Raw genomic sequence first — 19,207 nt, 5'->3', positions numbered from 1 at the left:
TTTTTTGTGACAACAAGGCTGTTATTTCTCTAATGAAGAGTAGAGCAGATAACTCTAAAAATAAGCATATAATGGTAAAATATCACTATATACATGATATGATTGAACAAAATGAGATAACCGTTGATTATCTACCATTATCAAACATGGTAGCAGATCCTCTTACGAAAGAGATCCCTGAGGATCTGTTTACAAAACATGTGGCACACATGAGATTAAGATACTTGTGATTACAAGGCAAATCTTTATGAAAAATCCATAATCATTGCATGGAAAGCCTACAATAGTGGAAGCAAGGCCGACAGATATATGGCCAAGTGGGAGATGTTGGGATGTGTGGCCATTATCCGCACATATTGGCATATCCACGAACAAGGGCCTGTTCGTGAATATGCTTGGGCAGTTATCAAAACCAATTTCAAATAAACCTTTATAAAAGCATTTTTATTTTTTGCCCGTTTCAACAATCTCATTAAGCTGATTTGCAAAGCTGAGCCAAAGGAAAACTGAGAGATACAAGTTATGAAATGGGTACATGCTCAGTAGTCGAGTGTGTGAACAACACAACAGAAAGCCTCTCGAAGCAAACCTTAAAAACCCTAACCTTTTTTTTTCTTTTTCTTTTGCTCAAACTACTCTCATTTCTTTTGCTGTTGCTGCGTGCCTCTGTTGTGCCATCCATCAATCCTGCCCTCCATCTGCGCTCTTGATTTTAACTTTCATCGCTGCCTCTATTCCTGGTCCAAACGGGACGAGGTCGGGTAGGCCCCTACTTTTCTTAGGTCCACTGTCATCCCTAAAGAAGGATGGGGCGGGGCAAGGCAAGGATTGAAGACGGAGATGGGGCAGGACGAGGAAAAGCGTAAGTCCATCCCCACCTTCATCCTACACGAGTTTTGATTTTAACCTCCATCCACATTTGATATCCTCTATCTCGGTCCAAACAGGGCAGGGTGGGGCTCCATTTTCCCCGAAAGCAGATCAGGTCATGTTGAACATGAGCGTTTTTGCTTATGCCGACATAGTGGCAGTGTGTTTGCATTTTAGATGAATGCCATGTAGTTTTGTTGACTTTTGACCTTTTTAAAATGCAAATAGGATGGTCACGATGTCGAGAAAAAACGCTCATGTTCAGACCTGATCTGCTTCCATTTTTCCCAGGTCCACTGCTATCCCTAACTTCCATCCCAGTTCTGGGTGAGGGTTCTTTTGTTATAAAAAACAAATACCAACATCTCAGGACGATGGTCCCGACTTATCGGACCCGGACCCGGACCCGGACCCGGACCCGGACCCGGACCCGGACCCGGACCCGGACCCGGACCCGGACCCGGACCCGGACCCGGACCCCGACCCAATCCGAACCATAATCGGGCCGGGTCAGGGCAGTTCGCGCCGAGTATAAAAGAAAATCGACGACCCTCGAGTCGACGTCTGAGCTCGCAGATGGCGTTGAGATCGAGCTTGTGGCGTTGCAGAGGGAGGCTTCTCTCTGCTCTCACTTCCTCTTCCTCTCTGCATTCTCACTCCACGAGCTTCGGTACTTCTCTCTCTCTCTCTCTCTCTTGATATTGTTCACGCCTCCCTTCGTGTTTCCTTCGGTTTCTTCTCGTGCTGAGCATTTGGGTGAATTAAGGTTTGCTGTTCCTGAGTTATTGAGGATACTCTGGTTTTGATTCTATGATTTTAAGGGGTAGTTCTCTCGCTAAGAATTTTTTAGTGTGCCATTGATGTCAGGGGGTTTTATATTGTGAAGAATTGAAACTTAAAGAGAAAATTCGTATGATCGCAACAACCATGAGACTCTGGAAAAGGGAAATTCCAAAAACAATTTGAAGAATAATTGATTCATTTCTTTGCTTGGATCTATGTTGGATCCATTTTGCTTGATACAAATAAAAATGCATTCACTCGTCAATTGTGAATCTTCTTTTTCCAATTTGTAATCTTATACCTTTTTAAGTATTGGGGGGTACTTTGTATAGCTATGTCCATGATAAATAAGTGCATTTGAGATATGTTGGGATTTTCTGGAGAGCTTTCGGATACTCGTGTCCTGATTTGGATCAAATGAAGTTTTGGCACGTTCACAATTAATGTGGTTTTGTATCTTGTGGATCTTTTTGCCTTTTACAATTATTTTGTATTCACATTGCCTTGATCGTTTGGTTCCTCATGATCCATAGGGTTTAAGGATGTGCCTGAAGAAGAAAAGGGCAAATTGGTTGGGAATGTGTTCACCAGTGTTGCATCTAATTATGACCTTATGAATGATCTGATGAGTGGAGGTCTGCATAGGTTGTGGAAAGACAGGTTGGTAATTTATATAGCTAAAGTTCGTCACAATCATGATGAGTGCTACATGAAACTTGAGAGCTCTTCTATATTTTCATGTTGTCAAATGCTTTGTTTTGCAGGTTGGTTTCGAAACTAAATCCATTTCCTGGAATGAAACACCTTGATGTTGCTGGTGGGACTGGTAAGCATGTTGAAGAGCCGTGTTTCATATTTTTTGATGGTTGCAACTTTATGTCAGCAATATATATCTTATGCACTTCTGTCATTGTCTTGAATGTTTGTGGGGATATGCTCATGGAAACACATTAGGTCTTTTTGGGTTAACCATTAACTGGCTTCCTTGTGAATTTCTGTGGTTTATAATAACCATATTGGTATATATCATTGATGCGGTTTTGCCCTGTTATTCATTTTAAATGTGTTCAGGTTGTCAGTTGACTCTTTTTGATGTCATTGTTAAGCATTCTGAAATGACATCTAAACGTCAGGAAGTTCTGAGGCAGGTGCTTTGTGGTTCTGCTTCTTCAAAAGATTCTAAATGCAACTCGACTGGGTCATTGCACAGTCACCTATTAAGGCAATTTCTCGGCAAGGGTTTTTCTCAGAATTTTTTTCAATAACTGGTTTTTCGCATGAAAATCTCTGAGGTTTAAAATATTGAAAAATTTAAATAATAATAAAAAAGATAAGAAAATAACGAGTCTTTCATTATTTTCTTACAAAAATATAAAGAAACAAGTTTTAAAAGGTTTTAAAATATAAAATAAACAAAAAATAGATAAAGTATGCTTAAAATATAAAAAATATTTTTTTCCAAAAAATATTGTGGAAACATCTTGATATTATCGTGATATTTTCGAATTCTGATGATATATTGCCAATAATTTTGGCTTATCCTAAAATACCGATATTATCATTACATTTTCAAAATATCAGCGATATCGGTAACTGCGGGTCATTATTTTAGTTTGGGATTTTATGCTTCTACTTTCACTGCATGTTTATCACTTTCAGGGAAAAAAAGGAATGAATATTTGTGTACATTGACACCAACAATCATGAAAATAAGAATAGAAAATGCAGAAGAAAAAGCTGTAATAGTAACTGATGGAAAAACTTTTTTGTAGGTGATGTTGCATTCCGTGTACTTAACAGTGTTGCACGTAGATCTAGTCTAGATGCTTTATCCGGTGAAGCTGTGGACGAAACTCAGATCTATGTCTGTGACATCAACCCTGCAATGTTGAATGTTGGCAAAAAACGTGCTTCAGAGAGAAGTATTACATGAAAATTGTATTTACTTTTATTTTGGCTGTTATTATGTACATGTCCATGTTCTTATGTGCAATATGCTATTTAGTTTTCTGTTAAAACATAAAATATAATAATAGACTGATTCTAGGGTGTGGAGCCAATGTATTGATCATAATAACATAAGAAGACAAAATATTTGACTGTTATAAACCTAAAATATCTCAAACAATCAAAATGTTAAGGAGATAACTTTCCTCTCTACATAAACAAAGAGATGATGAACTTAGATAACATATGCATATTACATATAGACCTTGTGTGAATTATAAGAAGCTCAGGAGGAGTTTGTTGAGGTGGAAATGAAACCGAGAACAAAAGACTTTGTGAAGAAGTTGCTCCTCTACAAATCAATGAATATGCAAGGAAAATGATACTTTCCCTCTAAAAGCCAATCTGAATGAAGCGATAATCTTTGTTATAATGTCTATTTCTGAAACATGCTTCAAGTGCCAAAGTTGTCAGAGAAAGTATTGGGGAGTAAGGACTTTTGAAGTCCACGTGAAGTTAGATTTTGTATACCCTTCATTAACGCTTTATGATATAGTAAACTTTGACAAATTACTGAAATGCCCTTCACCACATCCAGTATTACAGTAATGGTATGTTTATTGATACTTTCAGAATAATGCAAAAAGGTTATACCCAATTACAAATCTAGTGCCACTAGTCTATCAATGTTGACATGGTGGTAGGACATAAAAGTGCTCAAACAAGCAATCTAAATGAAATAGGATGAAGAAGCAATGCAGTTTCAATAGCTCACATTTTTGTATGAAGTTCCTTTGAAGTGTCAGTTTTGTCATTATGAATTTGAACTGAAGGCACTACGCTCTTTCTAGGGATTAGAAACCATCAAGCTCAAAAAAGTACCAAAAAAATTTAAGGTCTGTCATTCGAGCCAATATTACAACTTCTCTTTTGTTAAATTATGTATAATCAACCATGTAATCTAATAAATATATTATATATACAAGGTAATACATATACATATACTATATATATGTATATGTATCTACTCATTATATATATAATATATATATTTTCCTATTGTTAGCCGTAGGGGTAGTTTAGTCTTTTTATGCATATTCTTTTTCGTGAATATGCTTGTAATTCTTTTTGTATTTTCTTTTCTTTTAAATATTTTTTTTTGCATTTAATGATGTACTTACCTTGAGAGGGGCCAACACACTAGTCGTTGGACCCCTCCAACGGAAATGTGACCGTTGGAGGGGCTCCAACGACTATGTGTGGAGCTCCTTCCAAGGCCCACTAAGCCCTATAAATATGGCCATTCTCTCATGTATTTTTCTATGGCTTTGGGTCAAAGCCCAAGCATTCAATAAAGCTTTTTATTCTTTTAGTGCATTTGTGAGATTGATTTGTGCTTTTATGCACAAGTGTTCTAAGTGTTCTTATTGTGCATGTGTGCACATTTTTGTTATCAAGAATATTAAGGTCTTGATCATAGTATCTTGTTGAAGATACTTTCACATGGTATCAGAGCCTCGTTGAAGGAGGAGGATTGTGCACTTTTTCATTTTTTTGAGTGCCTCGAAAAACATGCCTTCAAGCAATTGAAGTTTGAAGTGGATCATCTTCTTTGAGAAATATTTTAGAAACCTCTTTTGTCAAGAAAGACTTGAAAATCTTTTGAGGTACGTGTTATTTTTCAACTTCTATCCTCTCTAATGGGCGAAAATGACTCTCACTTCTCCCTTGGGTTTAAACTTAATGGTTCAAATTATCATGTTTGGGCCGGTAATATGGAAGCCCATATTAAGAGAAAGGGGCTTTGGGGGTATGTTCAAGGTTCGATACTGGAACCCGAACCTAAAATTACAATCATTGAAAATGGGGATATTAAGATTCTTGAAGGGGAAGAAAGACAAATGGCTCTTGAAGATTATTCAAGAAAGCATGACGAATGGGAGATGAAGAACTTTAAGATCTTGTCTTGGATTTTTTCATCCGTTGAAACCAAGATCAACGCCAACATTATTAAGTTCAAAAAAGCTTCCGAAGCTTGGGTATATCTTGAAAAAATGTATACTTTAAGAGATTTGTCACACAAATATTATCTCCAAAAGCGGGCATTGACCCTCCAACAAAATAAGATGACTATTCGGGAATACTTTGCCGAATTATCTTCTATATGGGACGAGCTAGCTATGCTTGAACCAAAGTGGAGTGGTGAAGCAATCAAATTAAGACATAAACAACTAGAGGAAGATCATTTCTTCAATTTCCTAAATGGACTTAGACCCGAATTTGAAAAAATTCGGTTCTCGCTTCTATCCGCTTTCACATCTCCCTCAATTGAAGATGTTATCACTAAATTAAGTAGGGAGGAAACCCGTATGGGAATTAGTAAGAGCAATCCTAACATACTTGCTACCTCTTCTACTCAAGAAGATTGTGAAGGGGTGAATGTCGTGTCGAGACCGGGGAAAAATGTAAAGGCCTACAAACCTCTTCATTTTAAGAATCAAGTTCAAGGAGGAAATGATCGATATGGAAAATGGACTATAGCAAGTTAAATTGTCATTTTTGTAAAGAACCGGGGCATATCAAGCCCATTTGCCCCAAAATGAAAAAAATTACTTGCAATGGCTATGACATCCCCATCGGAAGAACGACCATCATCTTCAAATGGGTCTCTTTCTCTTCAACAAATCATGGAAGCTTTACAACCTCTTCTCAAGGGAGGCATTTTCAGAGCTACTATGTCAACCTCTTCTCCTCCCGGTAAGACATCTTGGCTTTTAGATTCCAGTGTATCTTTTCATATGACCCCAAGTGCTTGTTCTCTTTCCGAATTTTCTAAAAACTCTGTTCCATCTTTTGTCTCAACGACAGATGGAACACCTATTGAAATTAAAGGAATAGGCAATTTTGAAAGACAAGATGTTTTTATTCCAAAAATTCATCTCATACTAAAACTAAATTTAAATTTACTTTCGGTCTCTCAACTCTTGGACCATGGTTGCGATATAAAATTCTCTTTTAATAAATGTTGGATACAGGATCGTCAGTCCGAGAAGTTGATTGGGGAAGACTCTAGGAGAGGAGACCTCTACTACATTGATTTTCTCCAAGTTTCCAAGAATCAATTTTGTAATGTTGTTCAAAACAAAAATATTCATATATGGCATAAGAGACTGTGACATCCCAACATTGTTAAAATCTCTTATTTGCCTTTTATTAAACATCTTTGTAAAGGAGATTTTGTATGTAATGAATGTATTTTTGGGAAGATGAAAAGTCTACCTTTTTATCAAAAATCTATGTTTTCGACAAAACCCTTTGAAATTATTCATTCCGATGTATGGGGTCCTGCTCTTGTGATATCTAAAGGAGGATTCTCATATTATGTGATTTTTATGGATGATTATACTAGGTTTTGTTGGATATACTTTCTTAAGCATAAACATGAAGTTTTTTCAACGTTTAAAAAATTTCATATGATGATTTCAAATCAATTCAATGAAAGTTTAAAAATTCTTAGATTCGACTCTTGAGGTGAATACCTTTCAAATGAATTCAAGAGTTATCTTGAAAGTTATGATATTCTCCATAAAAAATCTTGTCCAAAACCCCCACAACAGAATGGGTTAGTGGAACGAAAGCATAAGCATATTATTGAAACTACTAGAACCGTGCTCATTTCACAGAACATTCCAAAGAAACTCTGGGCTGAGGCAGTCTTTACTTCAGTTTATCTCATAAATAAAATTCCATCAAAAAATTTGAATAAAATTTCTCCCTTGAAAAGTTATATGAAAAAGAACCTAATTATAGCAGGTTAAGGGTTTTTGGATGTAAATGTTTTGTCTTTACATATAAAAATGATAAGCTTTCCCCAAAGGCCATTCCTTGTGCCTTTCTTGGTTATTCGGAAACCCAAAAGGGTTTTCGATGTTATGATGTTAAAAACGACAAATTGTATGTTTCCAGGAATGTGAGTGTTTTGGAAAATCTTAGTGGTTTTGAAAGTCCAGAATCACATAATGAGGATGTAGACTATTCTTTTCTATTTGAACTATTAGCCAAAGATGATGATACTAGTGATGATGAGTCAAATCAGAATGACTCAAGTGATAATGAAATTGAAGAAATTATTCCCCTACTCTCCTCTTCTCATCAACATATCGATGAGGGACCATCTAGAGATCCTATCACCTATGTTCATAGAGATAGAAACACCTTCATAAATGCTCTTGAAAGATATGATGATACTAGTCAGACTGTTTCTCAAAGTGAGGAGAACCTTCGTAGGATCGAAAGACATAGGAAAGCTCCCTCTAGGTTCATCTCGTATGACTCTTTTTCACCCAAATATAGAGTCTGTCTTAGTGCCATCCACTCTTACGTAGAACCTAAAAACTTTGAGGAAGCACGAAAATGTCCTGAATGGATAGTTGTGATGGAAAATGAACTCGGAGCTCTGAAAAGGGCCAAGACGTGGGAATTTCAAGACCTTGCTAAGGGTAAGAAAATGATAGGGTGTAGATGGGTATTTAAGGTTAAAACTAAGAGTGATGGATCTCTTGAGAGATATAAGACTCGATTAGTTGCAAAAGGGTATAGTCAAAAATATGCAATTGACTATGAGGAAACCTTTGCACCCGTGACTCGAATGGTCACTGTCCGATGTCTCATAACTGTTGCCTCAATCAACAAGTGAAACATCTATCAAATAGATGTTAAAAATACCTTTCTAAATGGCGATATGAATGAAGAAGTTTATATGAATGCTCCACCAGGAATGGAGGTTCCTAAAGGGAAAGTGCTTCGCCTTCGGAAAACACTTTATGGTTTGAAACAAGCACCCAAAGCTTGGTATGATAGGTTTAATTCTATAATGTTAGAAAATGGTTTTTCATCCTGTTTGACTGACACTGCTTTATTTGTCAGAAAATCCAATGCAGAGATTGTGATCTTGCTGTTGTATGTGGATGATATGTTCATAACTGGTAGTGATTCTAATGGAGTTAAGCGCATAAAATCAATTTTGAAAGATAAATTTGAAATGTTTGATTTGGGTTTTCTAACTTATTTTTTGGGTATTGAAGTAGCATACTCTCATAGAGGGTATTTCTTATCTCAAACTAAGCTTGCTTTTGAGGTCATTGACATGTCAGGTATTACAGATGAAAAGGTTTGCGAAACTACTGCTATAGTAGGAGCTAAAATGAAGATTAATGATGGTGTTCCCCTTTCAGATCCTATTCCCTACAGACAGCTTGTAGGATCGTTGATGTATCTGAGTATTACCAGACCAAATATCTCTCATGCAGTTCATACTAGAAGCCAGTTTCAGCATGTACCAACATCAGTCCACATGAGTGCCATCTTGCGAGTCGTAAGAGACATAAAGGGTACTCTAAACAAGGGAGTTTTTTTGTCCTCTTCTTCCGATTTAAAACTAATTGCTTATCCTGACTCTGATTGGGAAGGTGACCCAAATAACCGCCACTCCACCAGTGGTTTTTGTGTGTTCTTAGGTGGCTCACTGATTTCGTAGAGATGTAAGAAGCAACAAAAAATGTCTCTATCCTCAACTGAAGCCGAATATCGTGTCATGACGACTACTACCATGAAAATTATATGGATCCATCAGTTGCTAGAAGATATGAGGATCACAATAGAAGGGCCTACTTGTTAAAATGTATCTCCAAAACCTTGTTGTAAGTATAAATATATATACTTATATACTTAGAGATACATATACATATAATATATTATATATATATGTATCTCTACATATATAAATATATATATTTATACATATTTTATTTTCTTACCCGAAAAGGGTATTCTTGTAATCTTGTGCATATTCCATTTGGGAATATGTTGTAATTTATTTTTGTATTTTGTATTTCTTTATTTTTTCTTTTTTCTTTTTTGTACTTCATAAAGGTGCATTGGGGGTCCCCCAATAGAGTCGTTGGGGGCCCCCCAACGGTCACAAATGTGACCGTTGGGGGCTCCCCAACGACTCCTTTGGGAGCCCCCTCTTTGCACCCTTTTGCTTTATATAAATAGGGGTGTTCACCCTTGTAATTCTTCAAGCTTGAGAGTCTCAAGCATTTGCTCCTTTTTATGAAATACATGCATTATTGCATGTTTGTTACTTTTACGCTTTTTGCGTATTTTGTTCAAGTGTTGTGAGAGTGTCTTCGTGCACTTCTTTTATAAAGTATTTATGCTTGTATGCGTATTGTCTCTTTATAGACAATTTCACATGGTACCAGAGCTTGGTTGGTGATAGAGGATTGTAGGATTCTCTTCTTTTCAAGTGCCTCGAAAAGCGTGCCTTCAGATCTTTGGAGGTTGGAGTGGTGGATCTTGCTTCTCAAATATTTTAGAAGAATCTTGCGCAAGCTAGCATTTGAAATATTGTGTTGGTACACCATTTCTCCCTTTATCTTTACTTCATAATGGGCGAAAAAGAGTCTCATTTTACTCTTGGCTTCAAATTAAATGGGTCCAACTATCATATTTGGGCCGAAAACATGGAGGCTCACATAAAAGGAAATGGGCTATGGGGTTATGTGCAAGGTACAATTCCGGAACTGGAACCCAAAATAATTGTGGTAAACGGAAGTGAAATCAAGATTCTTGAAGGAGAAGAAAGGGTTAAAGCTCTTGAAGAGTATTCTAAGAAGCATGATGAATGAGAAATGAAGAATTTCAAGATTCTTTCTTGGTTCTTTTCATCCGTTGAAACTAAGATTAATGCCAACATTATTAAGTTCAAAAAGGCATCGGAAGCTTGGCATTATCTTGAGAAAATGTATACATCGAGGGATCTATCTCATAAGTATTATCTTCAAAAGAAAACTCTCTCTCTTACTCAAGGTGAAACGACTATTAGGGAATATTTTGTCGATCTTTCCTCCATAAGGGATTGAGCTTGCCATGCTTGAACCAAAATGGAGTGGAGAGGCAATTGAACTTCGTCACAAGCAACTTGAAGAAGATCAGTTATTCAATTTTTTGAATGGGCTAAGGCCCGAATTTGAGCAAATAAGGTCTTCTCTTCTATCCTCATTTACTCCTCCCTCTCTTGAAGATGTACTCACCAAATTAAGTGGTGAGAAGACTCGTATGAGTTTATGTAAACAAGGATCAAGTGTTCTTGTGGTTCCTTGTAATCATGAAGAAAGCAATGAGGTCAATGCCGTATCAAGACCCGGGAACAATGTTAAAACCTATCGTCCCCCTCATTTTAAACCACAAAATCAAGGTGAAAATGGTGGGCAAAGAGGAAAAAGTGACTATAACAAAATTATTTGTCATTTTTGTAAAGAACCCGGACATATCAAACCCATATATCCCAAATGGAAAAAGCTTCTCGCAATGGCTACCACCGGTGTACCACAAAAGGAGGAGGCATCATCAAGTGGGTCACTCTCTTTAAATCAAATAGTGGAAGCCCTTCAACCTCTCCTCAAGGGAGCTACCTCCGGTGCCGCCGTGTCTACTTCATCTTTTTCAGGTAAAGTCTCTTGGCTTTTGGACTCCGGTGCATCTTTTCATATGTCACCAAACATGTTTTCACTTTCCGATTACTCAAAAAATGTTTCTCCCTCTTTTGTTTCCACTGTGGATGAAACCTCTTTTGAAATTAAAGGAATAGGTAATTTTAAATTAGATTTATACCTAAACTAAACTTAAACCTTCTCTCTGTTTCTCAACTCTCGGACCATGGTTGCGATATTAAATTCTCTTGTGATAAATGTTTAATACAGGATCGCCAGTCCGGGAAATTGATTGGGGAAGACTTTAGAAAATGAGACTTATACTATATGGAATCTCTTCAAGTTCCAAAATCTTTTTGTAATGTGGCCCAAAACAAAGATATAAATGTATGGCACAAGAAACTTGGTCATCCTAATATCACCAAGTTGTCTTATTTACATTTTGCAAAAGACCTATGTAAAAGTTCTTTTTCTTGTAATGATTGTATTCTCGGAAAAATGCAAAGTTTACCTTTTGAGCAAAGAACTATGTTCTCTTCTAAAACTTTCGAAATTGTTCATTCGGATGTTTGGGGACCCGCACCTGTTGCTTCAAAAGGAGACTTTTCTTATTATGTCATTTTTGTGGATGATTTTTCCAGATATTCGTGGATCTATTTTCTTAAGTTCAAACATGAAATTTTTTCGTGTTTTAAAACCTTCAATTCAATGATCAAAAATCAATTCAACAGTAATATAAAGATATTTAGAAGTGATTCTGGAGGGGAATATCTCTCCAATCAATTTAAAGTATATTTTGAGGATCATGGAATTGTCCACCAAAGGTCTTGTCCTAAAACCCCTCAACAGAATGGGTTGGCCGAAAGAAAACATAGGCACATCATTGAGACCACTAGGATCCTTCTTATTTCCCAAAACATTCCTAAAACTTTTGGGCAGAAGCAGCTCTTGCTTCTGTTACCATCTAGAATATTAGGAAAAATATCCCCTTTTGAGATTTTATATAAGCTTGAACCTGATTATAGTAGGTTACGAGTTGTTGGGTGTAAGTGTTTTATACTTACGGATAAGAATGACAAACTCTCTCCCAAGGCTATCCCTTGCACCTTTCTTAGATATTCCGAAACTCAAAAAGGGTTTCGTTGTTATGATCTTCGAGATGATAAGTTATATGTCTCTAGAAATGTAACTTTTTTAGAAAATGAAAGTGACTTTGAAAAAAATGTTTCTCAACAAGAAAATTTTGATTATTCCTTCCTATTTGACTTATTGTCTAGTAATGATGATATATCTAATGATGATAATGTATCATCAAATCATGATGAGGAAAATGATGGTGATGTTGGTGAACATAACTCACTCAATGAACAAGAAAGTAGAATTTCAAGTGATCCAATAACCTACTCTCGTGGAAATCAAGACACCTTTAGAAGTGCTATGGACCAATATAGTGAGCTTGTTCCTACCCTTGATCACCGAAGATCTGAAAGGAATAGGAGACCTCCAACTCGTTTTGTTTCTTTTGATTCTTTCTCACCCCGGTATAGGGTTTGTCTTAGTGTCATTCACTATTATTTTGAGCCAAAGAATTTTGAAGAAGCTAAAAAATGTATAGAATGACAAGAAGCTATGCAAAATGAACTTAATGCTCTTAAAAAGGCTGAAACTTGGGATTTCCAAACTCTACCCATAGGAAAGAAAACTATAGGTTGTCGATGGGTTTTTAAGGTTAAAACTAAGAGCGACAGATCTCTGGAAAGGTATAAAGCTCGCTTAGTTGCAAAAGGGTATGGGCAAGAGTATGAAATTGATTATGAAGAAACTTTTGCTCCTGTAGCCCGAATAGTTACAGTTAGATGTCTTATTACTATTGCATCTATTAAAAATTGGAACATTTTTCAAATGGATGTGAAAAATGCTTTTTTAAATGGTGATCTTAACGAAGAAGTGTATATGGATGCTCCACCAGGCATGAAGATTCCTAAAGATAAAGTTCTTCGTCTTTGAAATGCCCTCTATGGTTTGAAATAGGCCCCCAAAGCCTGGTATGACAGATTTACCAGTGTAATGCTGGAAAATGGTTTCTCCTCATGTTATACTGACACTGCTCTATTTACTAGAAAATCTAATGCAGGGATTGTGATATTATTACTCTATGTTGATGACATGTTAATTACGGGTGATGATGTTCAAGGAGTCAAGGGTATTAAGTCCGTTTTGACTTCAAAATTTGAGATGTCAGACTTGGTTTTTCTGACATATTTTCTTGGAATTGAGGTTGCCTATTCGCAACGTGGTTATTTTCTATCTCAGTCTAAACTTGCTTGTGAGATTATTGACAAATCAGAAATTTCTGATGACAAAGTATGCAAAACTCCTGAAGTTGTGGGAGCAAAAATGAAGATTGACGACGGTGTTCCTCTAACCGATCCTACTCCTTACAGGCAGTTGGTAGGTTCTTTAATGTATCTTAGCATTACTCGACCTGATTTGTCACATGCTATACACATCGCCAGTCAGTTTCAGCACGCTCTTACAACCGTTCATATGAGTGTTGTGCTTCACATCATCAGATATTTGAAGGGAACAATGAATAAGAGAGTATTTCTATCTTCTTCTTCTGAATTAAAATTACTTGCTTATACTGACTCAGATTGGGGAGGTGACCCTAGTAATCGTCACTCCACCATTGGCTTTTGTGTTTTCTTAGGTGAGTCTTTGATCTCATGGCGATGCAAAAAACAACAGAAGGTCTCTCTATCATCCACTGAAGCCGAATATAGAGTCATGACATCTACCACCATGAAAATTGTATGGATTCGACGCCTTTTGGAAGATATGGGAGTGTTTATCAGAGAACCAACAAAGCTATGCTGTGACAATAAAAGTGCAATTTATATTGCCAAGAATCACACCTTTCATGAGCGAACAAAGCATATAGAAATGGACTGCCATTATGTCAGAGAAGAATATTTGAAGAAGGTCATTGATCTACCATACGTGACGTCTGAGTATCAACTTGCAGACTTCTTCACAAAAGCACTATGTTCGCCCATATTTCATTTCCTTCTTGACAAACTTGCGGTTATCTCACCGTAAGTTTGAGGGGGGGTGTTAAAATGTATCTCCAAAACCTTGTTGTAAGTATAAATATATATACTTATATACTTAGAGATACATATACATATAATATATTATATGTATATGTATCTCTACATATATAAATATATATATATATATATATATATATATATATATATATATATATATATTTATACATATTTTATTTTCTTACCCGAAAAGGGTATTCTTGTAATCTTGCGCATATTCCATTTGGGAATATGTTGTAATTTATTTTTGTATTTTGTATTTCTTTATTTTCTATTTTTTCTTTTTTGTACTTCATAAAGGTGCATTGGGGGTCCCTCAATAGAGTCGTTGGGGGGCCCCCAATGACTCCTTTGGGAGCCCCCCCTTTGCACCCTTTTGCTTTGTATAAATAGGGGTGTTCCCCCTTGTAATTCTTCAAGCTTGAGAGTCTCAAGCATTTGCTCCTTTTTATGAAATACATGCATTATTGCATGTTTGTTACTTTTACGCTTTTTGTGTATTTTGTTCAAGTGTTGTGAGAGTGTCTTCGTGCACTTCTTTTATAAAGTATTTATGCTTGTATGCGTATTGTCTCTTCATAGACAATTTCACACTACCAAGCTGTGCTGTGATAACAAAAGTGCAATTTATATTGCGAAAGATCACACTTTTCATGAGCGGACTAAACACGTAGAGATGAACTGTCACTATGTTCGTGAGGCGTATCTCAAAGGAGTCATTGACCTTCTATATGTCACGTCAGAATATCAGTTGGCAGATTTCTTCACTAAAGCTTTGTGTGTTCCGCGATTCAACTTCCTCCTTGGCAAACTCTCGTTCATCTTGCCCTAAGTTTGAGGGGGGGGGTGTTAAATTATGTATAATCAACCATGTAATCTAATATATATATTATATATATAAGGTAATACATATACATATACTATATATATGTATATGTATCTACTCATTATATATATATATATATATATATATATATATATATATATATATATATATTCCTATTGTTAGCTGTAGGGGTAATTTAGTCTTTTTATGCATATTCTTTTTCGTGAATATGCTTGTTATTCTTTTTGTATTTTCTTTTCTTTTTAAATTCTTTTTTTCTTTTTTGCATTTAATAATGTACTTACCTTGGGAGGGGCCAACACACTAGTGGTTGGACCCCTCCAACGACTATGTGTGGAGCCCCTTCCAAGGCCCACTAAGCCCTATAAATATGGGCATTCTCTCATGTATTTTTCTATGGCTTTGGGTCAAAGCCCAAGCATTCAATAAAGCTTTTTATTCTTTTAGTGCATTTGTGAGATTGATTTGTGCTTTTGTGCACAAGTGTTCTAATTGTTCTTATTGTGCATGTGTGCACGTTTTTGTTATCAAGAATATTAAGGTCTTGATCATAGTATCTTGTTGAAGATACTTTCACATCTTTATCATGCAGACCCCCATGTTTCACTTACAACAATGTTTTTAACACATAAAAGAAGAATTGTAATCATTGGCTAAGGATTAAATGAACAAGGCTGTATAACAAAAGGAATAAGCAGTTTAGCTGTGTTCTAACGCGAATTAGACCAAATCTTCATGTTTCATGGGGCAATAAATGGTTTCTTGCGACGGGAAGAGTTCATAATATATAATGGAGGATCATCTAGTCCTTGCAATTTTTTTTCCCTTCTGTTTAGAATTATAATTTTCCATATTTTTTTTGTTGTATTGCAATTGTAGGCCTAGCTGAAGCTCGCTCACTCATATGGGAGGAAGGAAATGCGGAAGGTTTGACCTTTGAAGACAATTCAATGGATGGCTATACAATTGCATTTGGAATCAGGAATGTGACACACATAGATAAGGCCCTTGCAGAAGCTTATAGGTGAACATACTAAACAAATTGACTATACTTTTACCTTTGTTTATAGGAAGCACTATTGGATTTCTTAGTTAGCTTACCTAAGGGTGGACATCGAACTAGATGGTCTGTGGACTGCCTGTAGGCCAGCTCAAAAGTTGAGCTTAGGACTGTCCCCGCCAAAAAAAGGCATTGGTTGGGCTGGCCTGGTGAAAAATAGACATAGGCTAGCTTTGCTCATCTTGTTACGTGGCTTTTTTTCTTTAGAAATGGGGTTGGCCCCGGGCTGTGATTTTGGAGACAGTCCAGGCTAGATTGGCCTGACCTATCAACAAGCTGCCAGCCTGTCCCAAATATGGGCCAGCCATTTCAGCCATAAGCTTACCTGCTTTTACGTTCTGGATCCTCATGGCTATCGAAGAAACATATTTGGATTTTTTGGGCATCCAAAAGAGTTGGGAATGGGAGTGCAACTTAAGTTACATATAATCTTCAGGACTGCAACTTTTATTACATCCTGGCTTGTTATCACTTATTATCCCTATCCTCACATGCTTTTAAGCTCTGGATCCTCTTATGGCAATTGAAGATATCTGGGGTTTTTTAGGCACCTGTAAGAGTTGGGAGTGCAACTTTCGTTACATATAATCCTTGTGAGTGCTTTAATTATATCTGATCTTGCTGAACTTCTTCATAGAAGACACACATGCCTTTTCCATGTTTTCTAGTCATATCCATGGATTTGTTTTGAAGTAACCAAAAAACTTATTAAAATAAATATAAAATCTTGACCGGGAATTATGCATACAGAAAGAATGAAGCATATTGGTTGATTACAAAGGTCTCATCCTACAAAAACCAAACTCATCCAAATTGTCCGTCTCCTATTGGAGCTCTGCACGTAAGTTAGGGTATCTCACTATCTTGCATGACATAATGAATATTTCTATTAATATTCATGGGAGTTTCAATCTATCATGTATTAAAATATCTTAGCTATCTCATTATAGAGGGGGTCAGGGTTTTCACTTTTGTAACTATCTTGTCAAGCTTAGCAGCTAGTCTGTGTCTCTGGGTTTGGTTTTGTAACAGAGCTGTTTGAGTTTGCATGATAAATTACCCAGCTTGAGCCTAATAATCAAGCATGTGAGCTTAAACTCTGTTAGGGAGTTTAGTTAAGAGCTCAACAAGCTCATTTAAGTAGTGGGTAATATATGTGTAGAACTTTTTAGATTCTTTAAAAATTCTGTTACCCAATGGGTAAACAGACGGTGCATATAATAAGAGCTCATGATTGAAGTTCCCCTGTCCATAAAATTGTAATGAACAATGCATTCTTGAGTCAAGCTCAAACATTACTTGATTTGGATGAGCAAAAACTTGACCTTGGCTCAAACTTGCGCCAAGCTTTTGGTTAGCTGGCCAAGCTTATACAGCTGCTGTCAGGTTTAGTTCACATCATATATGGCCCTGCATATTTGATAGCATTATCATTTAAGAGATATATTGCTTAAATATATTGGCATCGATAATTTTATGCAATGCAATGAGGATGTTTACAATGAGATGTTTGTCATTATGTTATGAAAACTTTGCAGGTGTTTAATCTACGTTGTTACTTCTTTGAGATGTTCTGTTAAAATGGATAGAACAGTACCATACTTCTAGATCAGGTGAGTCATGCTATTGATGATCTGAATGAGACTGGGCAGATTGATATCCATTTTGAATCTGGTGTCAGTCAGACTTTTGAATCTTTATTTAGGAAGAACTGAAAAATAGGATAGGTGATATCCAAAATTGAGTTGCGAACTTTCTTAATACATTATCTGTTGTAGTAGTAGCTAAAAAACATGAGTCTCTATTGAAACTTGTGAGGGTCAAACGTTCAACACCTTGAATCATCAGATATTCTACCTTCATCAAGTTAAAACAATCAGCTATGCAAATGAAATCTACAATAGAAAGAACTATGTGATGCTTCAGCTGATGGAGGTCCTTTTTGCAATATCAGGGTATTGAAACGAGGGGGTAGATTCCTTTGCCTGGAGCTTAGCCATGTGGAAGTCCCCATATTTAAACAGATGTAAGTTCTTCCAAGTCATGTTTGCATTTGAAAGCATCTGATTTCACTTTTGCTCTTCCTGTTTGTTGCTTTTGGCATTTTTACCAGCTTTACTTGAATTAGTACCTTTTTCTTTTTTTGCAACTGGACAATCAGCATGTCTGTTAATACAATTGACTCTTGGTGCCCCTCTCTTTATCTCTCATTTTACAGTTATGATTTATATTCATTTTCTGTTATCCCAAAAGTTGGGGAACTTGTTGCCGGTGATCGAGATTCATATCAGTATTTGGTCGAAAGCATCCGCCGCTTTCCTCCCCAGGTGAATAGCAGAAATCAATTAGTTTTTTTCCTCGCTGGCATCTTTTTAATAACCATAATTTGCAATCATATGCATACAAATCGAAAAGTGAAATCAGAGGATACAGGTTAACTAATTGGAGGGGTTGCTGCCCTGCCCGTGTTATTCGTTCTTTTTAATAGCCTTGAGCTGCAATCACATAGAAACAAATTGAAACGTGGAATACAAAATGTCATTGTGCTTGCAATTTCAACAAATATGTTGTCTGAACAAATATGTTGACTGATTCTTTATAATTTGGTTTACTTGCCAACAGGAAAAATTTGCAGAAATGATTGCAGATGCAGGGTTTCAAAACGTCGAGTATGAAAACCTTGTCGGGGGTGTTGTTGCGATTCATTCAGGCTTCAAATTGTAAGAGGTTTGATTCCATGCTTCAGCCATCGTTGTTTGATTAACAGTTCTAACATAGGCGTTTTGATTTCATTGTTTCCACAACTGTGTCATGGTGGGTTTTGAGTAATGCCTTTCTCCAATTGTATAATAGAGTTGGGCCTGTTGGCTAAAGTCTCGAAGCCTCTATATTCTGGTGCCTCTGTTGTTGGGGTCCTCTAGGCTTTTCTCTTCCTTCTCTTGTATATTGTTAGTGTAATTTTGTGATTCTTTTTCTTAAATAAATGCTTATGTTTCATCATCATGCTTCCCTTTTCAGTTTCCTGACATAAATGCCATGTTTTTTAATCTATTCTCACGTTTTTATTCTTTAGCTTGTTTTGTTGTTCATGGGA

The 19,207-nt window shown here is 36.4% G+C and overlaps 1 protein-coding gene across 1 annotated transcript; it reads left to right on the top strand.

Annotated features, from left to right (window-relative positions):
• Positions 1–1,438: 1,438 nt before the first annotated feature.
• LOC149821130 (2-methoxy-6-polyprenyl-1,4-benzoquinol methylase, mitochondrial-like) lies at positions 1,439–19,107 on the top strand. Its single transcript, XM_089982402.1, has 8 exons — positions 1,439–1,540; positions 2,187–2,313; positions 2,418–2,479; positions 3,426–3,575; positions 15,933–16,077; positions 18,068–18,139; positions 18,332–18,440; positions 18,736–19,107. Exons 1-8 carry the CDS (start codon positions 1,447–1,449, stop codon positions 18,835–18,837), a joined length of 861 nt encoding a protein of 286 aa, XP_089838528.1. The 5' UTR covers positions 1,439–1,446; the 3' UTR covers positions 18,838–19,107.
• The last annotated feature ends 100 nt before the right edge of the window (positions 19,108–19,207 follow it).

Source organism: Nuphar pumila, chromosome 12 (assembly GCF_984573655.1).
Source record: "Nuphar pumila chromosome 12, dmNupPumi1.hap1.1, whole genome shotgun sequence".
NCBI lineage: Eukaryota > Viridiplantae > Streptophyta > Magnoliopsida > Nymphaeales > Nymphaeaceae > Nuphar > Nuphar pumila.
This window is presented reverse-complemented; position numbering and strand designations above follow the sequence as displayed.